Source organism: Oncorhynchus masou, chromosome 29 (genome assembly GCF_036934945.1).
Source record: "Oncorhynchus masou masou isolate Uvic2021 chromosome 29, UVic_Omas_1.1, whole genome shotgun sequence".
Lineage (NCBI taxonomy): Eukaryota > Metazoa > Chordata > Actinopteri > Salmoniformes > Salmonidae > Oncorhynchus > Oncorhynchus masou.
In genome coordinates this window covers 13,893,897-13,911,828 of record NC_088240.1, presented here as the reverse complement: position 1 = coordinate 13,911,828, position 17,932 = coordinate 13,893,897, and the positions used below count along the sequence as shown (strand labels likewise).

General features: G+C 43.7%; 2 protein-coding genes across 2 annotated transcripts in view; one reads left to right on the top strand and one right to left on the bottom strand.

Moving 5' to 3' along the window:
• Positions 1-17,932, top strand: part of LOC135519031 (CRACD-like protein) — a 555,588-nt gene that overhangs the window by 96,281 nt on the left and 441,375 nt on the right. The gene's annotated exons all lie outside the window — the stretch shown is intronic.
• Positions 7,312-17,932, bottom strand: part of LOC135519030 (phospholipid-transporting ATPase IH-like) — a 90,308-nt gene continuing 79,687 nt past the window's right edge. The window contains exons 26-29 of the mRNA XM_064944061.1: positions 11,063-11,128; positions 10,582-10,685; positions 10,314-10,479; positions 7,312-9,202 (exon numbers count right to left, since the gene is read on the bottom strand). Of these exons, the coding sequence (XP_064800133.1) occupies positions 8,756-9,202; positions 10,314-10,479; positions 10,582-10,685; positions 11,063-11,128 (783 nt within the window). The 3' untranslated portion in view covers positions 7,312-8,755. The remainder of the gene's footprint in view (positions 9,203-10,313; positions 10,480-10,581; positions 10,686-11,062; positions 11,129-17,932) is intronic.

The following is a 17,932-nucleotide window of genomic DNA, read 5'->3' as shown; positions in this document are numbered from 1 at the left end:
ATATAATCTCTGTGGGTGACTACATAGAAATATAATCTCTGTGGGTGACTACATAGAAATATAATCTCTGTGGGTGACTACATAGAAATATAATTTCTGTGCGTGACTACATAGAAATATAATCTCTGTGGGTGACTACATAGAAATATAATCTCTGTGGGTGGCTACATATAAATATAATCTCTGTGGGTGACTACATAGAAATATAATCTCTGTGGGTGACTACATAGAAATATAATCTCTGTGGGTGACTACATAGAAATATAATCTCTGTGGGTGACTACATAGAAATATAATCTCTGTGGGTGACTACATAGAAATATAATCTCTGTGCGTGACTACATAGAAATATAATCTCTGTGGGTGACTACATAGAAATATAATCTCTGTGGGTGACTACATAGAAATATAATCTAGAAATGTGGGTGACTACATAGAAATATAATCTCTGTGGGTGACTACATAGAAATATAATCTCTGTGGGTGGCTACATAGAAATATAATCTCTGTGGGTGACTACATAGAAATATAATCTCTGTGGGTGGCTACATAGAAATATAATCTCTGTGGGTGGCTACATAGAAATATAATCTCTGTGGGTGGCTACATAGAAATATAATCTATGTGGGTGGCTACATAGAAATATAATCTCTGTGGGTGGCTACATAGAAATATAATCTATGTGGGTGGCTACATAGAAATTTAATCTCTGTGGGTGGCTACATAGAAATATAATCTATGTGGGTGGCTACATAGAAATATAATCTCTGTGGGTGGCTACATAGAAATATAATCTATGTGGGTGACTACATAGAAATATAATCTCTGTGGGTGGCTACATAGAAATATAATCTCTGTGGGTGGCTACATAGAAATATAATCTCTGTGGGTGGCTACATAGAAATATAATCTATGTGGGTGGCTACATAGAAATATAATCTCTGTGGGTGGCTACATAGAAATATAATCTATGTGGGTGGCTACATAGAAATATAATCTCTGTGGGTGGCTACATAGAAATATAATCTATGTGGGTGACTACATAGAAATATAATCTATGTGGGTGACTACATAGAAATATAATCTATGTGGGTGGCTACATAGAAATATAATCTCTGTGGGTGACTACATAGAAATATAATCTATGTGGGTGGCTACATAGAAATATAATCTATGTGGGTGGCTACATAGAAATATAATCTCTGTGGGTGGCTACATAGAAATATAATCTCTGTGGGTGGCTACATAGAAATATAATCTCTGTGGGTGACTACATAGAAATATAATCTCTGTGGGTGGCTAGCCTACTCATGAAAATCAGGTCACTTACAGTAGCAGAAAGTGGGAGTCACTATCATCTAAACGTCTTCAGAGTATTTATTCTGTGGAAATACCTTTTCATTTGGGTTGTTACAAAAACCAAAAGCAAAATGATAAATACATAAGAGTTGAAATCAAATCTTCTCCCCTGGATCAAACACTAGCAAAAGAACAATCAATTGATAAGATAACAATAATCAGAATCAGAATAATGTGACATGATTCGACCTCCCATCCAATGATTTGACACAGTAACACAAACAGTGTAAACTCTCCCCATAAACAGCAGTCTGAATTTGTCCCAGCGACACTGTATTTAGACCAGCCTTTTGTAATGACAAAAACATCTAAACACCAGCCCAATTCTGATCATTTTCCCACTAATTGGTCTTTTGACCAATCACATCAGATCTGATGTGAAAAGATCTGATGTGATTGGTCAAAAGACCAATTTGTGGAAAAATGATCAGAATTGGGCTGGCTGTGAAAACACAGCCTATGTCATGTCCGTTGGAAGTCATGCATTCATTGTCTGATGTTTTTGTCATTAAATACAGTGTCGCTGGGACAAATTCAGACTGCCGCTTATGGGGAGAGTTTACACTGTTTGTGTTACTGTGTCAAATCATCATGAAGTCCTCTTTACAGCGGGTCTGATACAATGGAGGCTGCTGATGGGAGGATGGCTCATAATAATGTCTAGAACGGAGTAAATGGAAGAGTATCAAGCACATTTTTTTGGTACCATTCCTTTCACTCAATTCCAGCCATTATTATGAGCCATCCTCCCATCAACAGCCTCCACTGGTCTGATATGTAACATTCATGATAACCCCTTAGAATCCATGTCAGTAAGCTCCACCAAATGGGTCTAAGTCATAAACAAACATAAAACCTGAACACTGAATAGACCAGACCAATGAACATACAAATATGCTTATGAATCCAATGACTTTCAGAGTCTCTCACTAACACCACAGATGTCACTAACACCACAGGTGTCACGAACACCACAGATGTCACGAACACCACAGATGTCACTAACACCACAGATGTCACTAACACCACAGATGTCACTAACACCACAGATGTCACTAACACCACAGGTGTCACGAACACCACAGATGTCATTAACACCACAGATGTCATTATCACCACAGATGTCACTAACACCACAGATGTCACTAACACCACAGATGTCACTAACACCACAGATGTCACTAACACCACAGGTGTCACGAACACCACAGATGTCATTAACACCACAGATGTCATTATCACCACAGATGTCACTAACACCACAGATGTCACTAACACCACAGATGTCACTAACACCACAGATGTCACGAACACCACAGATGTCACGAACACCACAGATGTCACGAACACCACAGATGTCACTAACACCACAGATGTCACGAACACCACAGATGTCACGAACACCACAGATGTCACTAACACCACAGATGTCACTAACACCACAGATGTCACTAACACCACAGATGTCACTAACACCACAGATGTCACTAACACCACAGGAGTCACTATCACCACAGATGAGCTTGGACAAAGGCAGATGTTTCACCTCAGACTTTTACATGTTAGAAACGTGGAAAATAGATTAATTCATCTACAATCATTTACATAGAGCATGTGGCGAACCAATCATATCATTCATATGACATTCTAGAAAGATGGATTTGATTGTGATTGCGCTGTTTGATTCAAGTCTTTGCATTCATTTTTTAAAATGTATTTCCCAAACCCCTAACACTGCCCCCCCCCCCATTAGTTTAAGATACATCCATACATGGTAAACAACCTGCATTCATAATATATACCACATAAAATATCTCAGTTCATAATCGAACAGATATGAAAAGCCATAACCTGGTGCGATAAATATATACCATTCTAGCGTACGGACAAGAAACTTTAAATAACGGAACAAACACTGTCTTCAGACAACATAGCGTAATGCAAGCAACACTGAACAATGAGCCATTAAAACATCCATGGAGGAACCCTATCAGTCTGTGTACAGGGCATAGATATCGGTCTGACTCATAGGTCTGACCCAAACAGAGTGCTGTTACGGTGTATGGCCACATTGTATATAAAGTTGAAGACGGAAGTTTACATACACCTTAGCCAAATACATTTAAACTCAGTTTTTCACAATTCCTGACATTTAATCCTAGTAAAAATTCCCTGTTTTAGGTCAGTTAGGATCACCACTTTATTTTAAGAATGTGAAATGTCAGTATAATAGTAGAGAAAATTATTTATTTCAGCTTTTATTTCTTTCATCACATTCCCAGTGTGTCAGAAGATTACATACACTCAATTAGTATTTGGTAGCATTGCCTTTAAATTGTTTAACTTGGGTCAAACGTTTTGGTTAGCCTTTCACAAGCTTCCCACAATAAGTTGAGTGAATTTTGGCCCATTCCTCCTGACAGAGCTGGTGTAACTGAGTCAGGTATGTAGGCCTCCTTGCTCGCACACGCTGTTTCAGTTCTGCTCAGAAATGTTCTATGGGATTGAGGTCAGGGCTTTGTGATGGCCACTAAAATACCTTGACTTTGTTGTTCTTAAGCAATTTTTCCACAACTTTGGAAGTATGCTTGGGGTCATTGTCCATTTGGAAGACCCATTTGAGACCAAGGTTTAACTTTCTGACTGATGTCTTGAGATGCTGCTTCAATATATCCACATAATTTTCCTGCCTCATGATGCCATTGATTAAGTGAAGTGCACGAGTCCCTCCTGCAGAAAAGCACCCCCACAACACGATGCTGCCACCCCCGTGCTTCACGGTTGGGATGGTGTTCTTCGGCTTGCAAGCCTCCCCCTTTTTCCTCCAAACATAATGATGGTCATTATGGCCAAACAGTTCAATTTTTGTTCCATCAGACCAGAGAACATTTCTCAAAATAGTACGATCTTTGTCCCCATGTGCAGTTGCAAACCGTAATCTGGCTTTTTTATGACGGTTTTGGAGCAGTGGGTTCTTCCTTGCTGAGCGGCCCTTCAGGTTATGTTGATATAGGACTCGTTTTACTGTGGATATAGATACTTTGTACCTGTTTCCTCCATCTTCACAAGGTCCTTTGCTGTTGTTCTGGAATTGATTTGCACTTTTCGCACCAAAGTACTTTCATCTCTAGGATACAGAAGGCGTCTCCTTCCTGAGCGGTATGATGGCTGCGTGGTTACATTTTTTTCTGAGGTCTTGGCTGATTTCTTTTGATTTTCCCATGATGTCAAGCAAAGAGGCACTGAGTTTGAAGGTAAGCCTTGAAATACATCCACAGGTATACCGCCAATTGATTCAAATTATGTCAATTAGCCTATCAGAAGCTTCAAAAGCCATGACATCATTTTCTGGAATTTTCCAAGCTGTTTAAAGGCACAGTCAACTTAGTGTATGAAAACTTCTGACCCACTGGAATTGTGATACAGTGAATTATAAGTGAAATAATCTGTCTGTAAACAATTGTTGGAAAAATGACTTGTCTCATGCACAAAGTAGATGTCCTAACCGACTTGCCAAAACTATAGTTTGTTAACAAGAAATTTGTGGAGTGGTTGAAAAAGAGTTTTATTGACTCCAATCTAAGTGTATGTAAACTTCCAAATTCAGCTGTATATACATACGCACATACACACACACACACACACGTGCAGTGAATAACAGATGTCTTTCTCCCCAGAACATTTTGCGAAGCAACTCCCGTTATTTCAACAAAATTAGTATATTGGAGAGACAGAGAAAAAGAAGAAGACAGAGACAGTTAATAAAATAGAAACAGAAAAGTCTGGTCCATTTCATACACAGTTCCTTAGTGTAGAAGGGACACACATTCACATACTGAACACCTCCGTGTGTTCAGTGTTTAACACCACTGGTGTCAACGTTGGATTCAAGCATTTTAACATGGATTACAGAGTAGCAGAACAGAGTAGAGGTGTGGACTGGACTGGGATCAGGACCACACTGAAATGGAATGGACCGGACCGGTGGGAGGCAGATTGGGGGAGGGGTGTATCTGAATGGCTGACTATGCACATGGTGAATTTTGTGATGATGTTTCATGTTTTTCAGTATGTGTGAATTTTTTTGCAAATGTGTGTGTGTGTGTCTGTTTGCGTTGTTTATGAGTGGAATACAAATCCTTCCACATCCATGGTAAACTGTAAGTTTAGATCACATTGGTCTCTGTGTGTGTGCACATCTTTTGTGAGCACATTGTTTTGTGTGTGTTCACACATTAGCCTGTGTGTGTGTGTGTGAGTGTGTGTCACACAAAGGTCTCTGGCCCCTGTGTGTAGTAGGCAAAGCCAGCCCCTGAGAGGCGGAGCATGTAGGGGCTGAGGGTGCAGCGGACTGCCCCGCCCCAATCAGTCCAGTGGGCCAATAGTAGTTTGTGGGGGAAGGACTCAGACCTGTGGTGTGGGAGGGGCTTCGGAACCCTGATGTGGAGGTGGGAGGAGTCAGTACACTTCCGTTTGGAGGAAGGGCCAGAAGGGCATGGGAGTCAACTCTGCTACACTGCCCTGCAACGTCCTGGAGGAGGGAAGGAGAGAACGGAGAAAAACAGAGTGTTTAGATCACTGAAAATACCCTAGTCTGTTTCAGGTTGAACTCACATTCAGATGATCAGCATGCAATGAAAATGAAACGTTCACACACATGCTGTATCATCTTCTAGCACCAGAGGTCAGTGTTCCTCATCCAAATGGCCACTAATGTTGCCTGATGTTTTATTCAATTCAGTGTACAGAATAATAATCAATGCCATTGTTTTGCCTGTGTGTTAAACTTTATCTCCATGTTTAAGATACCAAATGTATTTATTTGTAAAAAATTGCAGTGATATCATTGTCTCTGACCCCCGTGTTGGAATGGACAGTATGAGAGTGATAAGACAGAGCTCATCCACCTTACAGCAGCTCTCAGCAGGACAGAAGGAAAGCCAGAAAATGCCTCTGTTGCATCCCAAGAGAGTTTACAATTGAGTACCAACCCAAGCAAGTCACCCTGACCCTCCAGACAAACCACCCAAAGAAAATCATGACAATCAAACCACCCAGACAACCCCATGCGTTGTATTCCACAATTGTGATTCGTTTCAAGTGAGCAAGCCTCTCAGCACAGTAGACCAGCTAGCATCGGTGAAGACCCTCTAACAGGAAATAAAATGCCCCCCAAACTATCAGCACCCCTCCAGAACCACAGTGCAACAGGCGGCCTTATTAGCAGCATTGCCACTCTTGACATATTCTGTGGCCATTGGCATTCAGTTACCGTAGCAACCCTAGGACTCTGATGGGGAAGGGTCTAGGGGCTGGCTGAGCAGGTAGTTAGGGTTGTGTGACATCATGGATTCATAGGTCCTGGTAGCTTGCACCCCTCCACCTCCTCTGTCCCCCTCACAGGTCCTAGTAGGGCAAAGCATGTCTCTCTCACTGTCTCCACCTCCATCAACAGGATTGGCGCCCGGGGCAGAGGACACACTCCCCTCACACACCCCATCAGCCTTCACCCTCTGTGGGCAAACAGTAGGGTGAGCAGGGGTCAGGGATCAGGAGGTTCTAAATAGAAGGCATGCGGTGAACCACTGCACTGTAACAAACTGTATGTGACATGTCATGATAGCCCTTCAACTTCCCAGTGTCCTGCTGCCTGCTGAGGATTACTCCAGGGTAGAAAACATTACATCCATCCAAGTTAGCGTTTGGATGGAATAACACATTCATGTACATTTTATACATCAGAGGAACAGGAAGAGAAGAGATGCTGAATATGGTACTGGGTGAGATTGTTAGACAAGCAGGATGCTAACAGAAGGCTCAAAATTAGTACAACCTGTTATCAGCTGTAGCATGATCAGCAGTAGCATACAATGGGGAGAACAAGTATTTGATACACTGCCGATTTTGCAGGTTTCCTACTTACAAAGCATGTAGAGGTCTGTAATTTTGTATCATAGGTACACTTCAACTGTGAGAGACGGAATCTAAAACAAAAATCCAGAAAATAACATTATACATAAGTATTTGATACATCACAAAAGCAGAACTTAATATTTGGTACAGAAACCTTTGTTTGAACATAATATTTGGTACAGAAACCTTTGTTTGCAATTACAGAGATCATATGTTTCCTGTAGTTCTTGACCAGGTTTGCACACACTGCAGCAGGGATTTTGGCCCACTCCTCCTTACCGACCTTCTCCAGATCATTCAGGTTTCGGGGCTGTCGCTGGGCAATACGGACTTTCAGCTCCCTCCAAAGATGTTCTTTTGGATTCAGGTCTGGAGACTGGCTAGGCCATTCCAGGACCATGAGATTATTCTTACGGAGCCACTCCTTAGTTGCCCTGGCTGTGTGTTTCGGGTCGTTGTCATGCTGGAAGACCCAGCCATGTTCAATGCTCTTACTGAGGGAATGAGGTTGATGGCCAAGATCTCGCGATACATGGCCCCATCCATCCTCCCCTCAATACGATGCAGTCGTCCTGTCCCCTTTGCAGAAAAGCTTCCCCAAAGAATTATGTTTCCATCTCCATGCTTCAAGGTTGGGATGGTGCTCTTGGGGTTGTACTCATCCTTCTTCTTCCTCCAAACACGGCGAGTGGAGTTTAGACCAACAAGCTCTATTTTTGTCTCATCAGACCACATGACCTTCTCCCATTCCTCCTCTGGATCATCCAGATGGTCATTGGCAAACTTCCGACGGGCCTGTACATGCGCTGGCTTGTGCAGGGGGACCTTGCGTGCGCTGCAGGATTTTAATCCATGACGGCGTAGTGTGTTACTAATGGTTTTCTTTGAGACTGTGGTCCCAGCTCTCTTCAGGTCATTGACCAGGTCCTGCCGTGTAGTTCTGGGCTGATCCCTCACCTTCCTCATGATCATTGATGCCCCACGAGGTGAGATCTTGCATGGAGCCCCAGACCGAGGGTGATTGACCGTCATCTTGAACTTTTTCCATTTTCTAATGATTGTGCCAACAGTTGTTGCCTTCTCACCAAGCTGCTTGCCTATTGTCCTGTAGACCATCCCAGCCTTGTGCAGGTCTACAATTTTATCCCTGATGTCCTTACACAGCTCTCTGGTCCTGGGCATTGTGGAGAGGTTGGAGTCTGTTTGATTGAGTGTGTGGACAGGTGTCTTTTATACAGGTAAGGAGTTTAAATAGGTGCAGTTAATACAGGTAATGAGTGGAGAACAGGAGGGCTTCTTAAAGAAAAACGAACAGGTCTGTGAAAGCCGGAATTCTTACTGGTTGGTAGGTGATCAAATACTTATGTCATACAATAAAATGCAAATTAAATACTTAAAAATCATACAATGTGATTTTCTGTATTTTTGTTTTAGATTCCGTCTCTTACAGTTCAAGTGTACGTATGATAAAAATGACAGACCTCTACATGCTTTGCAAGTAGGAAAACCTGCAAAATCGGCAGTGTATCAAATACTTGTTCTCCCCACTATATATAGCAGTGTGAATGATAGTATTGTCTGGTAATTGAGTTGAATTGTTTGAAATGGAAGCCCTGGATGGTGAGAGCCCTGGATGGTGAGAGCCCTGGATGGTGAGAGCCCTGAATGGTGAGAGCCCTGGATGGTGAGAGCCCTGGATGGTGAGAGCCCTGGATGGTGAGAGCCCTGGATGGTGAGAGCCCTGGATGGTGAGAGCCCTGGATGGTGAGAGCCCTGGATGGTGAGAGCCCTGAATGGTGAGAGCCCTGGATGGTGAGAGCCCTGGATGGTGAGAGCCCTGGATGGTGAGAGCCCTGAATGGTGAGAGCCCTGGATGGTGAGAGCCCTGGATGGTGAGAGCCCTGGATGGTGAGAGCCCTGGATGGGAACACTACAGTGATTGTGATTGAAAGTTGGGAGTTAATGTTGAAACACTGATTTAACTGAATGAAGGTGGACCACTGACGTAATTGTGACATTGGCACATGCCACCATGCACATCAAGTATTTAAAAAGTCACCTCCTCCTCCTCTGATGTCTCTTGGCCAATCAGAAACTCAATCTGCTATCGGACTGAGAAAGCACGAAGATGGTTGACGGCTTCACGGTAAGGCACGGGCTATTGGACTGTCGTTGCCCCAGGTAACAGGGTCAGAGGGCGGAGGTTACGGGAAGATGAGTGGAGGATTGGAGGAGGGAGACAGAGGGAGCGATGGGGAGAGGAGAAAGATAGAAAGGGAAAGGGGGACGGTGGTGGGTTCAATTAGGAAGCAAAGCAGAGAGAGGGGAAGAGGAAAGAAATCCGTTAGATTTAGCTTCAGATCTGTTTCCCAAATGTACATCTAAAAAGGATTGGATGGGTATAAGCAATATGATATGCTTCATCTTGCCTTCTGATAGGCTGGGTGTAATCTTCACCATTTTGCTCACACCTATGCAAAGGTGTCAGATCTACAGGAGTACTAAAGGGTCTATTTGGAATTCAGCACTTGAATCACAGGAAGCAGGAAATTCAGCTAAGCGGTGACAGGAAGTAGTAATATCAGATGAAAGAAGGGGACAGTTTACAGTGTTGGTTAACACAGGGTCAATCTTTTACGACATGGGTGTCAAACTAAATTTCCCAGCGGGCCGCATGTCTTCACCAGACTGGAGGGCCACACTTAAATTGGATTATATTGCCTCTGTGTCAAAATTTGATTCGCTTTTAGTCATCTCAATGTGGATAAAATGAGTCAAACCACCCGCGGGCAGGATTGAATGGGCTCCAGATCCGGCCTTGAGAATGACACGTGTTTTAGGAGTTTTAGTACTGAGTCGTCTGGCATGTGTGAGGCAGCTGTACCTGGATACTTTTGGTCAGTAGAGAAGGTATTTTTGATGTGATTATACATGCAGGTCTACATACTATCTACTGTACATATTGAGGGCCGCAATCAATTGACTCTTTAATTAACTGGTGCAGTTGTGTTTCCTGAGCTGTGGCCAAGTTGTGGTCCTACCTGTGCAAGATGGGTGGCGGTGGGCCACAGTGTTCTGCAGAGGACCTTCTGGACCACATCAGGCAGCAGGCTGACCATAATGAGCAGGATGATGCTGAGCCAAGCCGGACCGCTGGACAACATCTGCATGAACACATAGTACATTCTCTGGTAGTTCAGGAAAGGCCTGGAGGGAGAGGAGAGGATCTAGTTATTCTATATCTATGTTTAAGGGAAATGAATAATGGACAGAGTAAGAACCAGTCAGTTGTAAGAATAAGAGGCCTACCAGATGATGCCTCCCCAGAGCAGAGAGAAGATGACATAGAAAAGCAGGGAGCCCCAGATGACAAAGTGGTTGATCCAGGTCCAGTGGTGTGTGTCCAAGGCAAGCTGCAACACACAGGATACATACAGAATACACACACACACACACACACACACACACACACACACACACACACACACACACACACACACACACACACACACACACACACACACACACACACACACACACACACACACACACACACACACACACACACACACACACACACACACACACACACACACACACACACACGCACACTTATCAATCAGTCCATAGTAACACCTCCAGGGCTTACAGCTCTAACGATTGATGAGAAAGTCTAGTCAATCTATTATCTCACAGACATATACATGCAAAGAGATGATTCAATCCACTATTATCAGATTCACTCAGTCTCTTACTCCTTCACACAGTGTAAACACACACACACACACACCTTGAGCGTGACCGTGAACACCAGCACAGTAAAGACGAGAGTCCCGAAAGTCCAGTTCCCAAACATCTAGAGAAGAACGGAGAGTGAGCAGGAAGTCAGCCACATCAGGCACACATTTCATCCATCCTTTACACAGCGCATTCGGAAAGTATTCAGACCCCTTGACTTGTTCCACATTTTGTTACTTTGCAGCCTTATTCCACAATGGATTGTATACATTTTCCTCCTCACAATAACCCATGACAGAGCAAAAACTGGTTTTTAGAACTGTTTGCAAAATGAAAAACTGAAATACTTTATTTACTATAACTATTCAGACCCTTTGCTATGAGACTCGAAATTGAGTTCAGGTGCATCATGTTTCCCTTGATGATCCTTGAGATGTTTCTATAACTTGATTGGAGTCCAATTGTGATAAATTCAATTGATTGGACATTATTTGGAAAGGCACACACCTGTCTATATAAGGTCACACAGTTGACAGTGCATGTCAGAGCAAAAACCAAACCATGAGGTCGAAGGAATTGTTCGTAGAGCTCAGAGACAGGATTGTGTTGAGGCACAGATCTGGGGAAGGGTACCAAAACATTTCTGCAGCATTGAAGGTCCCCAAGAACACAGTGGCAAACTGAGCAATCGGGGGAGAAGGGCCATGGTCAGGGAGGTGACCATGAAACCGATGATCACAGAGCTCCAGAGTTCCTCTGTGGTGATGGGAGAACCTTCCAGAAGGACATCCATTTATGCAGCAATCAGGCCTTTATGGTAGAGTGGCCAGACGGAAGACTCTCTTCATTAAAAGACACATGACAGCCCACTTGGAGTTTGCCAAAAGGCACATAAAGGACTCTCAGACCACGAGAAACATCATTGAACTCTTTGTCCTGAATGCCAAGGATGTCTGGAGGAAACCTGGCACCATTCCTACGGTGAAGCATGGTGGAGGCAGCATCATGCTGTGGGGATATTTTTCAGCAGCAGGGACTGGGAGACTAGTCAGGATTGAGGGAAAGATGAATGGAGCAAAGTAGAAAGAGATCCTTGATGAAAACCTGCTCCAGAGCGCTCAGGACCTCGGAAGGTGACCCTTCGCCTCAGTCTAACAGGACAACAACGCTAAGCACACAGCCAAGACAACACAGGAGTGGCTTCGGGACAAGTCTGAATTGCATTGAGTGGCCCAGCCAGAGCCCAGACTTGAACCCGACCGAACATCTCTGAAGAGACCTGACAATAGCTGTGCAGCGACGCTCCCCATCCAAGCTGATAGAGTTTGAGAAGAATGGGAGAAACTCCCCAAATACATGTGCCAAGCGTGTAGAGTCATACCCAAGAAGACTCAAGGCTGTATACGCTGCCAAAGTTGTTTCAACAAATACTGAGTAAAGGGTCTGAATACTTATGTAAATGTCATATTTCCATTGTTTTTTAAAATACATTTGCTAAAAATGACAAAAAAACGTTTTTCTTTGTCATTGTGGGGTAATTAAATTTGTTTTAGAATAAGGCTGTAACATAACAAAATGAGGAAAAAGTCAAGCGGTAAACACCCTCATTGATCATCTGTTGAAACCATTGACTTCTATAAATATCAGCTGAAACTATTCACACCGATATGAGCACAGGGCACTAACTGTAATTACTTCATTTAAACCTGTGTTGTAGTTGATTCTAAACGCACGTAAATGCCGTTCACACACCTTTTTTATTTTTCGCGAGCGTTAACCCACCTTTTACGGCTAAATGCATTTAAGAATAGGTGACATTACTTTACTTAACATGAACGGCGATCAGCTTTTACCCATATATTCTTTACCACTACATCACTGATTAGTGTTTGATGCTGCAACAAGCTACGTCCATTTCACCTGCATTTCATCTGGTCTTTTACTGTTGTATGGCATCCCAATCATGTAGGTCTCATATTAAGCTAATGATGGTAAATAACCTTGAAACTTCAGGAAGGAACAGATGGAACAGGAGGAGGAGGAGGAGAAAGAGACAGGGAGAGAGATGGCGAGCAAGAGAGAAATATGAAGGGAGAGGAAGGGTCATAGATAAAGAGAGGGAGAGCAAGAGAGAGATGGAGGGAGAGGTAGAGTGACAGAGGAAGAGAGATGGAGGGAGAGGTAGAGTGACAGAGAGTGACAGAGGAAGAGAGATGGAGGGAGAGGTAGAGTGACAGAGGAAGAGATATGGAGGGAGAGGTAGAGTGACAGAGGAATGGAGAGATGGAGGGAGAGGTGGAGAGGTAGAGTGACAGAGGAAGAGATATGGAGGGAGAGGTAGAGTGACAGAGGAAGAGAGATGGAGGGAGAGGTAGAGTGACAGGAAGAGAGATGGAGGGAGAGGTAGAGTGACAGAGGAAGAGAGATGGAGGGAGAGGTAGAGTGACAGAAGAAGAGAGATGGAGGGAGAGGTAGAGTGACAGAAGAAGAGAGATGGAGGGAGAGGGAGAGTGACAGAGGAAGAGAGATGGAGGGAGAGGTAGAGTGACAGGAAGAGAGATGGTGGGAGAGGTAGAGTGACATAGGAAGAGAGATGGAGGGAGAGGTAGAGTGACAGAGGAAGAGATATGGAGGGAGAGGTAGAGTGACAGGAAGAGAGATGGATGGAGAGGTAGAGTGACAGAGGAAGAGAGATGGAGGGAGAGGTAGAGTGACAGAGGAAGAGAGATATGGAGGGAGAGGTAGAGTGACAGGAAGAGAGATGGATGGAGAGGTAGAGTGACAGAGGAAGAGAGATAGAGGGAGAGGTAGAGTGACAGAGGAAGAGAGATGGAGGGAGAGGTAGAGTGACAGAGGAAGAGAGATGGAGGGAGAGGTAGAGTGACAGAGGAAGAGAGATGGAGGGAGAGGTAGAGTGACAGAGGAAGAGAGATGGAGGGAGAGGTAGAGTGACAGAGGAAGAGAGATGGAGGGAGAGGTAGAGTGACAGAGGAAGAGAGATGGAGGGAGAGGTAGAGTGACAGAGGCGGTCTATAAAAGAGTTCTCAGAACATAATTTTCCGATGGCATTAAGAATAACACATACAGTCACTGTTTATTTACCATCCCCACATCCCCCCACAGGCAAGAGAGATGGAGGGAGAGGTAGAGTGACAGAGGAAGAGAGATGAGCCTACCAGACGAGCTAAATGACTTCTATGCTTGCTTTGAGGCAAGCAACACTGAGGCATGCATGAGAGCATCAGCTGTTCCAGACGACTGTGTTATCACGCTCTCCATAGCCGATGTGAGTACTCTAGGGTAGGGGGCAGCATTTGGAATTTTGGATGAAAAGCATGCCCAAATTAAACTGCCTTCTACTCAGGCCCAGAAGATAGGATATGCATATAATTAGCATATTTGGATAGAAGACTCTAAAGTTTCCAAAACTGTTACAATAATGTCTGTGAGTATAACAGAACTGATTTGGCAGGCGAAAACATGAGAAAAATCCATTCAGGAAGTAGGATTTTTTGTTGTTGTTGTAGTTTTCTATTCAATGCCATTGAATAGGGGCGGCAGGGTAGCCTAGTGGTTAGAGTGTTGGACTAGTACCGAAAGGTTGCAAGTTCAAATCCCCGAGCTGACAAGGTCTGTCGTTCTGCCCCTGAACAGGCAGTTAACCCACTGTTCCTAGGCCATCATTGAAAATAAGTATTTGTTCTTAACTGACTTGCCTAGTTAAATAAAGGTAAAAAAACAAAACAAAAACAGTATGAATTGACTTAGAACTCAAATTGCAGTTCCTATGCATTCCACTAGATGTCAACAGTCTTTAGAAATTGTTTCAGGCTTGTATTCTGAAGAATGAGGGAGTAAGAGCAGTCTGAATGAGTGGACCCTGATGTGTCACAGAGCTTTTTTATGCCTTTCTTGTTTACCTTTATATTGACGACATTATTGTCAGGTTGAAATATTATCGATTATTTAGGCTAAAAACAACCTGAGGATTGAATATAGACATAATTTGACATGTTTCTATGAACTTTACGGATACAATTTGGATTTTTGTGTCTGCCGGTTGTGACTGTGTTTGAGCCTGTGGATTACTGAAGAAAACGCACTAATAAAACAGAGGTTTTCGGATATAAAGAGAGACTTTATCGAACAAAAGGAAACATTTATTGAATAAATGAATGTCTTCTGAGTGCAAACATATGAAGATCATTAAAGGTAAGTGATTAATTATTTATCTTTTTCTGACTTGTGTAACTCTTCTACTTGGCTGGTTACTGTTTGTAATGATTTGTCTGCTGGGCTATGTTCTAAAATAATTGTAAGGTATGCTTTCGCCGTAAAGCATTTTTAAAATCGGTTGGATTCACAAGAAGTTCATCTTTAAACCTATGTAAAATAGTTGTATCTTTTCAGAATATTTATAATGAGTATTTCTGTACTTGAATTTGGAGCTCTGCAATCTCACTGGATGTTGGCCAGGTGGGACGCATACCCTAGCGGTTAAACAGGTCAACATACACAAGGCTGCGGGGCAAAACTGATTACCAGGACGTGTGCTCTGGGCATGTGCTGACCAACTGGCAGGTGTCTTCACTGACATTTTCAACATGTCCCTGATTGAGTCTGTAATACCAACATGTGTCAAGCAGACCACCATAGTCCCTGTGCCCAAGAACACAAAGGCAACCTGCCTAAATGACTACAGACCCGTAGCACTCACGTCCGTAGCCATGAAGTGCTTTGAAAGGCTGGAAATGGCTCACATCAACACCATCATCGCAAGAAACCAATTTGCATACCTCCCAAACAGATCCACAGATGATGCAATCTCTATTGCACTCCACACTGCCCTTTCCCACCTGGACAAAAGGAACACTTATGTGAGAATGCTATTCATTGACTACAGCTCAGCGTTCAACACCATATTACCCTCAAAGCTCATCACTAAGCTAAGGATCCTGGGACTAAACACCTCCCTCTGCAACTGGATCCTGGACTTCCTGATGGGCCGCCCCCAGGTGGTGAGGGTAGGTAGCAACACATCTGCCACGTTGATCCTCAACACTGGAGCTCCACAGGGGTGCGTGCTCAGTCCCCTCCTGTACTCCCTGTTCACCCACGACTGCATGGACAGGCATGACTCCAACACCATCATTAAGTTTGCAGTCAACACAACAGTGGTAGGCCTGATCACCGACAACGACGAGACAGCCTATAGGGAGGAGGTCAGGGACCTGGCCGGGTGGTGCCAGAATAACAACCTAACCCTCTACATAACTAAGAATAAGGAGATGATTGTGGACTACAGGAAAAGGAGGACCGAGCACGCCCCCATTCTCATCGATGGGGCTGTAGTGGAGCAGGTTGAGAGCTTCAAGTTCCTTGATGTCCACATCAACAACAAACTAGAATGGTCCAAACACACCAAGATAGTCGTGAAGAGGGCACAACAAAGCCTATTCCCCCTCAGGAACCTAAAACGATTTGGTATGGTTCCTGAGATCCTCAAAAGGTTCTACAGCTGCAACATCGAGAGCATCCTGACTGGTTGCATCACTGCCTGGTACGGCAATTGCTCGGCCTCTGACCGCAAGGCACTACAGAGGGTTGTGCGTACGGCCCAGTAAATCACTGGGACTAAGCTGCCTGTCATCCAGGACCTCTACACCAGGCTGTGTCAGAGGAAGGCCCTAAAAAGCCACCCCAGTCATAGACTGTTCTCTCTACTACCGCATGGCAAGCGGTACCGGAGTGCCAAGTCTAGGACAAAAAGGCTTCTCAACAGTTTTTACCCCCAAGCCATAAGACTCCTGAACAGGTAATGAAATGGCTACCCAGACTACTTGCATTGTGTGCCACCCCCAACCCCTCTTTTACGCTGCTGCTACTCTCTGTTTATCATGAATGCACAGTCACTTTAACTATACATTCATGTACATACTACCTCAATTGGGCCGACCAACCAGTGCTCCCGCACATTGGCTAACCGGGCTATCTGCATTGTGTCCCGCCACCCACTAACCGGTGTCTGTATGGAGCCTCGCTACTGTATATAGCCTCGCTACTGTATATAGCCAGTCTTTTTACTGTTGTTTTATTTCTTTACTTACCTATTGTTCACCTAACACCTTTTTTGCACTATTGGTTAGAGCCTGTAAGTAAGCATTTCACTGTAAGGTCTACACCTGTTGTATTCGGTGCACGTGACAAATAAACTTTGATTTGATATGCTAGAAATACATCTCTCTACAAACACAGAAACGTAGTTAGGGTGAAAGATCACCCTCCAAGACAATGCAGCTAGAATGAATTAATGTTGTTAAAACAGCAGAGACCGCTTTTCTCACTAAATGTGTTGTTTATGTACTACCACACACACACACATTTTAAGTCTACTACCAGGACAACACATAAGGATGTGGGGGAGAGACTAGTATGTATATTAGTAGAGTGGAGCTGCTGACGTCAGGTGTTGGTAGAGAGGCCCTACATGTGGTACCTAACTACACAGCGGAGTGAGGATGGATGGATCCATGTTTCGGGATGAAACGGTAAAACTCAAAGCTAAACTCATAACTAAAAACGAACAGAAGTTAAAAGCACATGATAGACAGAGAGAGAGAGGGAGAGAGAGAGAGACAGGCTTACCATCTGTGTGTTGGCGGTCATAAGCTGAGGAACAGGAAGAAAAGCAAAATAAAGAGAGAAGAAGCAGAAGAGAAGACGAAGCAGAGAGGAGGAAGAAGAAGAAGAAGCAGAGAGGATGAAGAAGAAGAAGAAGCAGAGAGGATGAAGAAGAAGAATAAGCAGAGAGGATGAAGAAGAAGAAGAAGCAGAGAGGAGGAAGAAGAAAGAAAATAAATCAGGACATAGAATAAATTAATTCCAGGATGTTTCAACTTAAAGAGAAAAAACAGGACCAAAG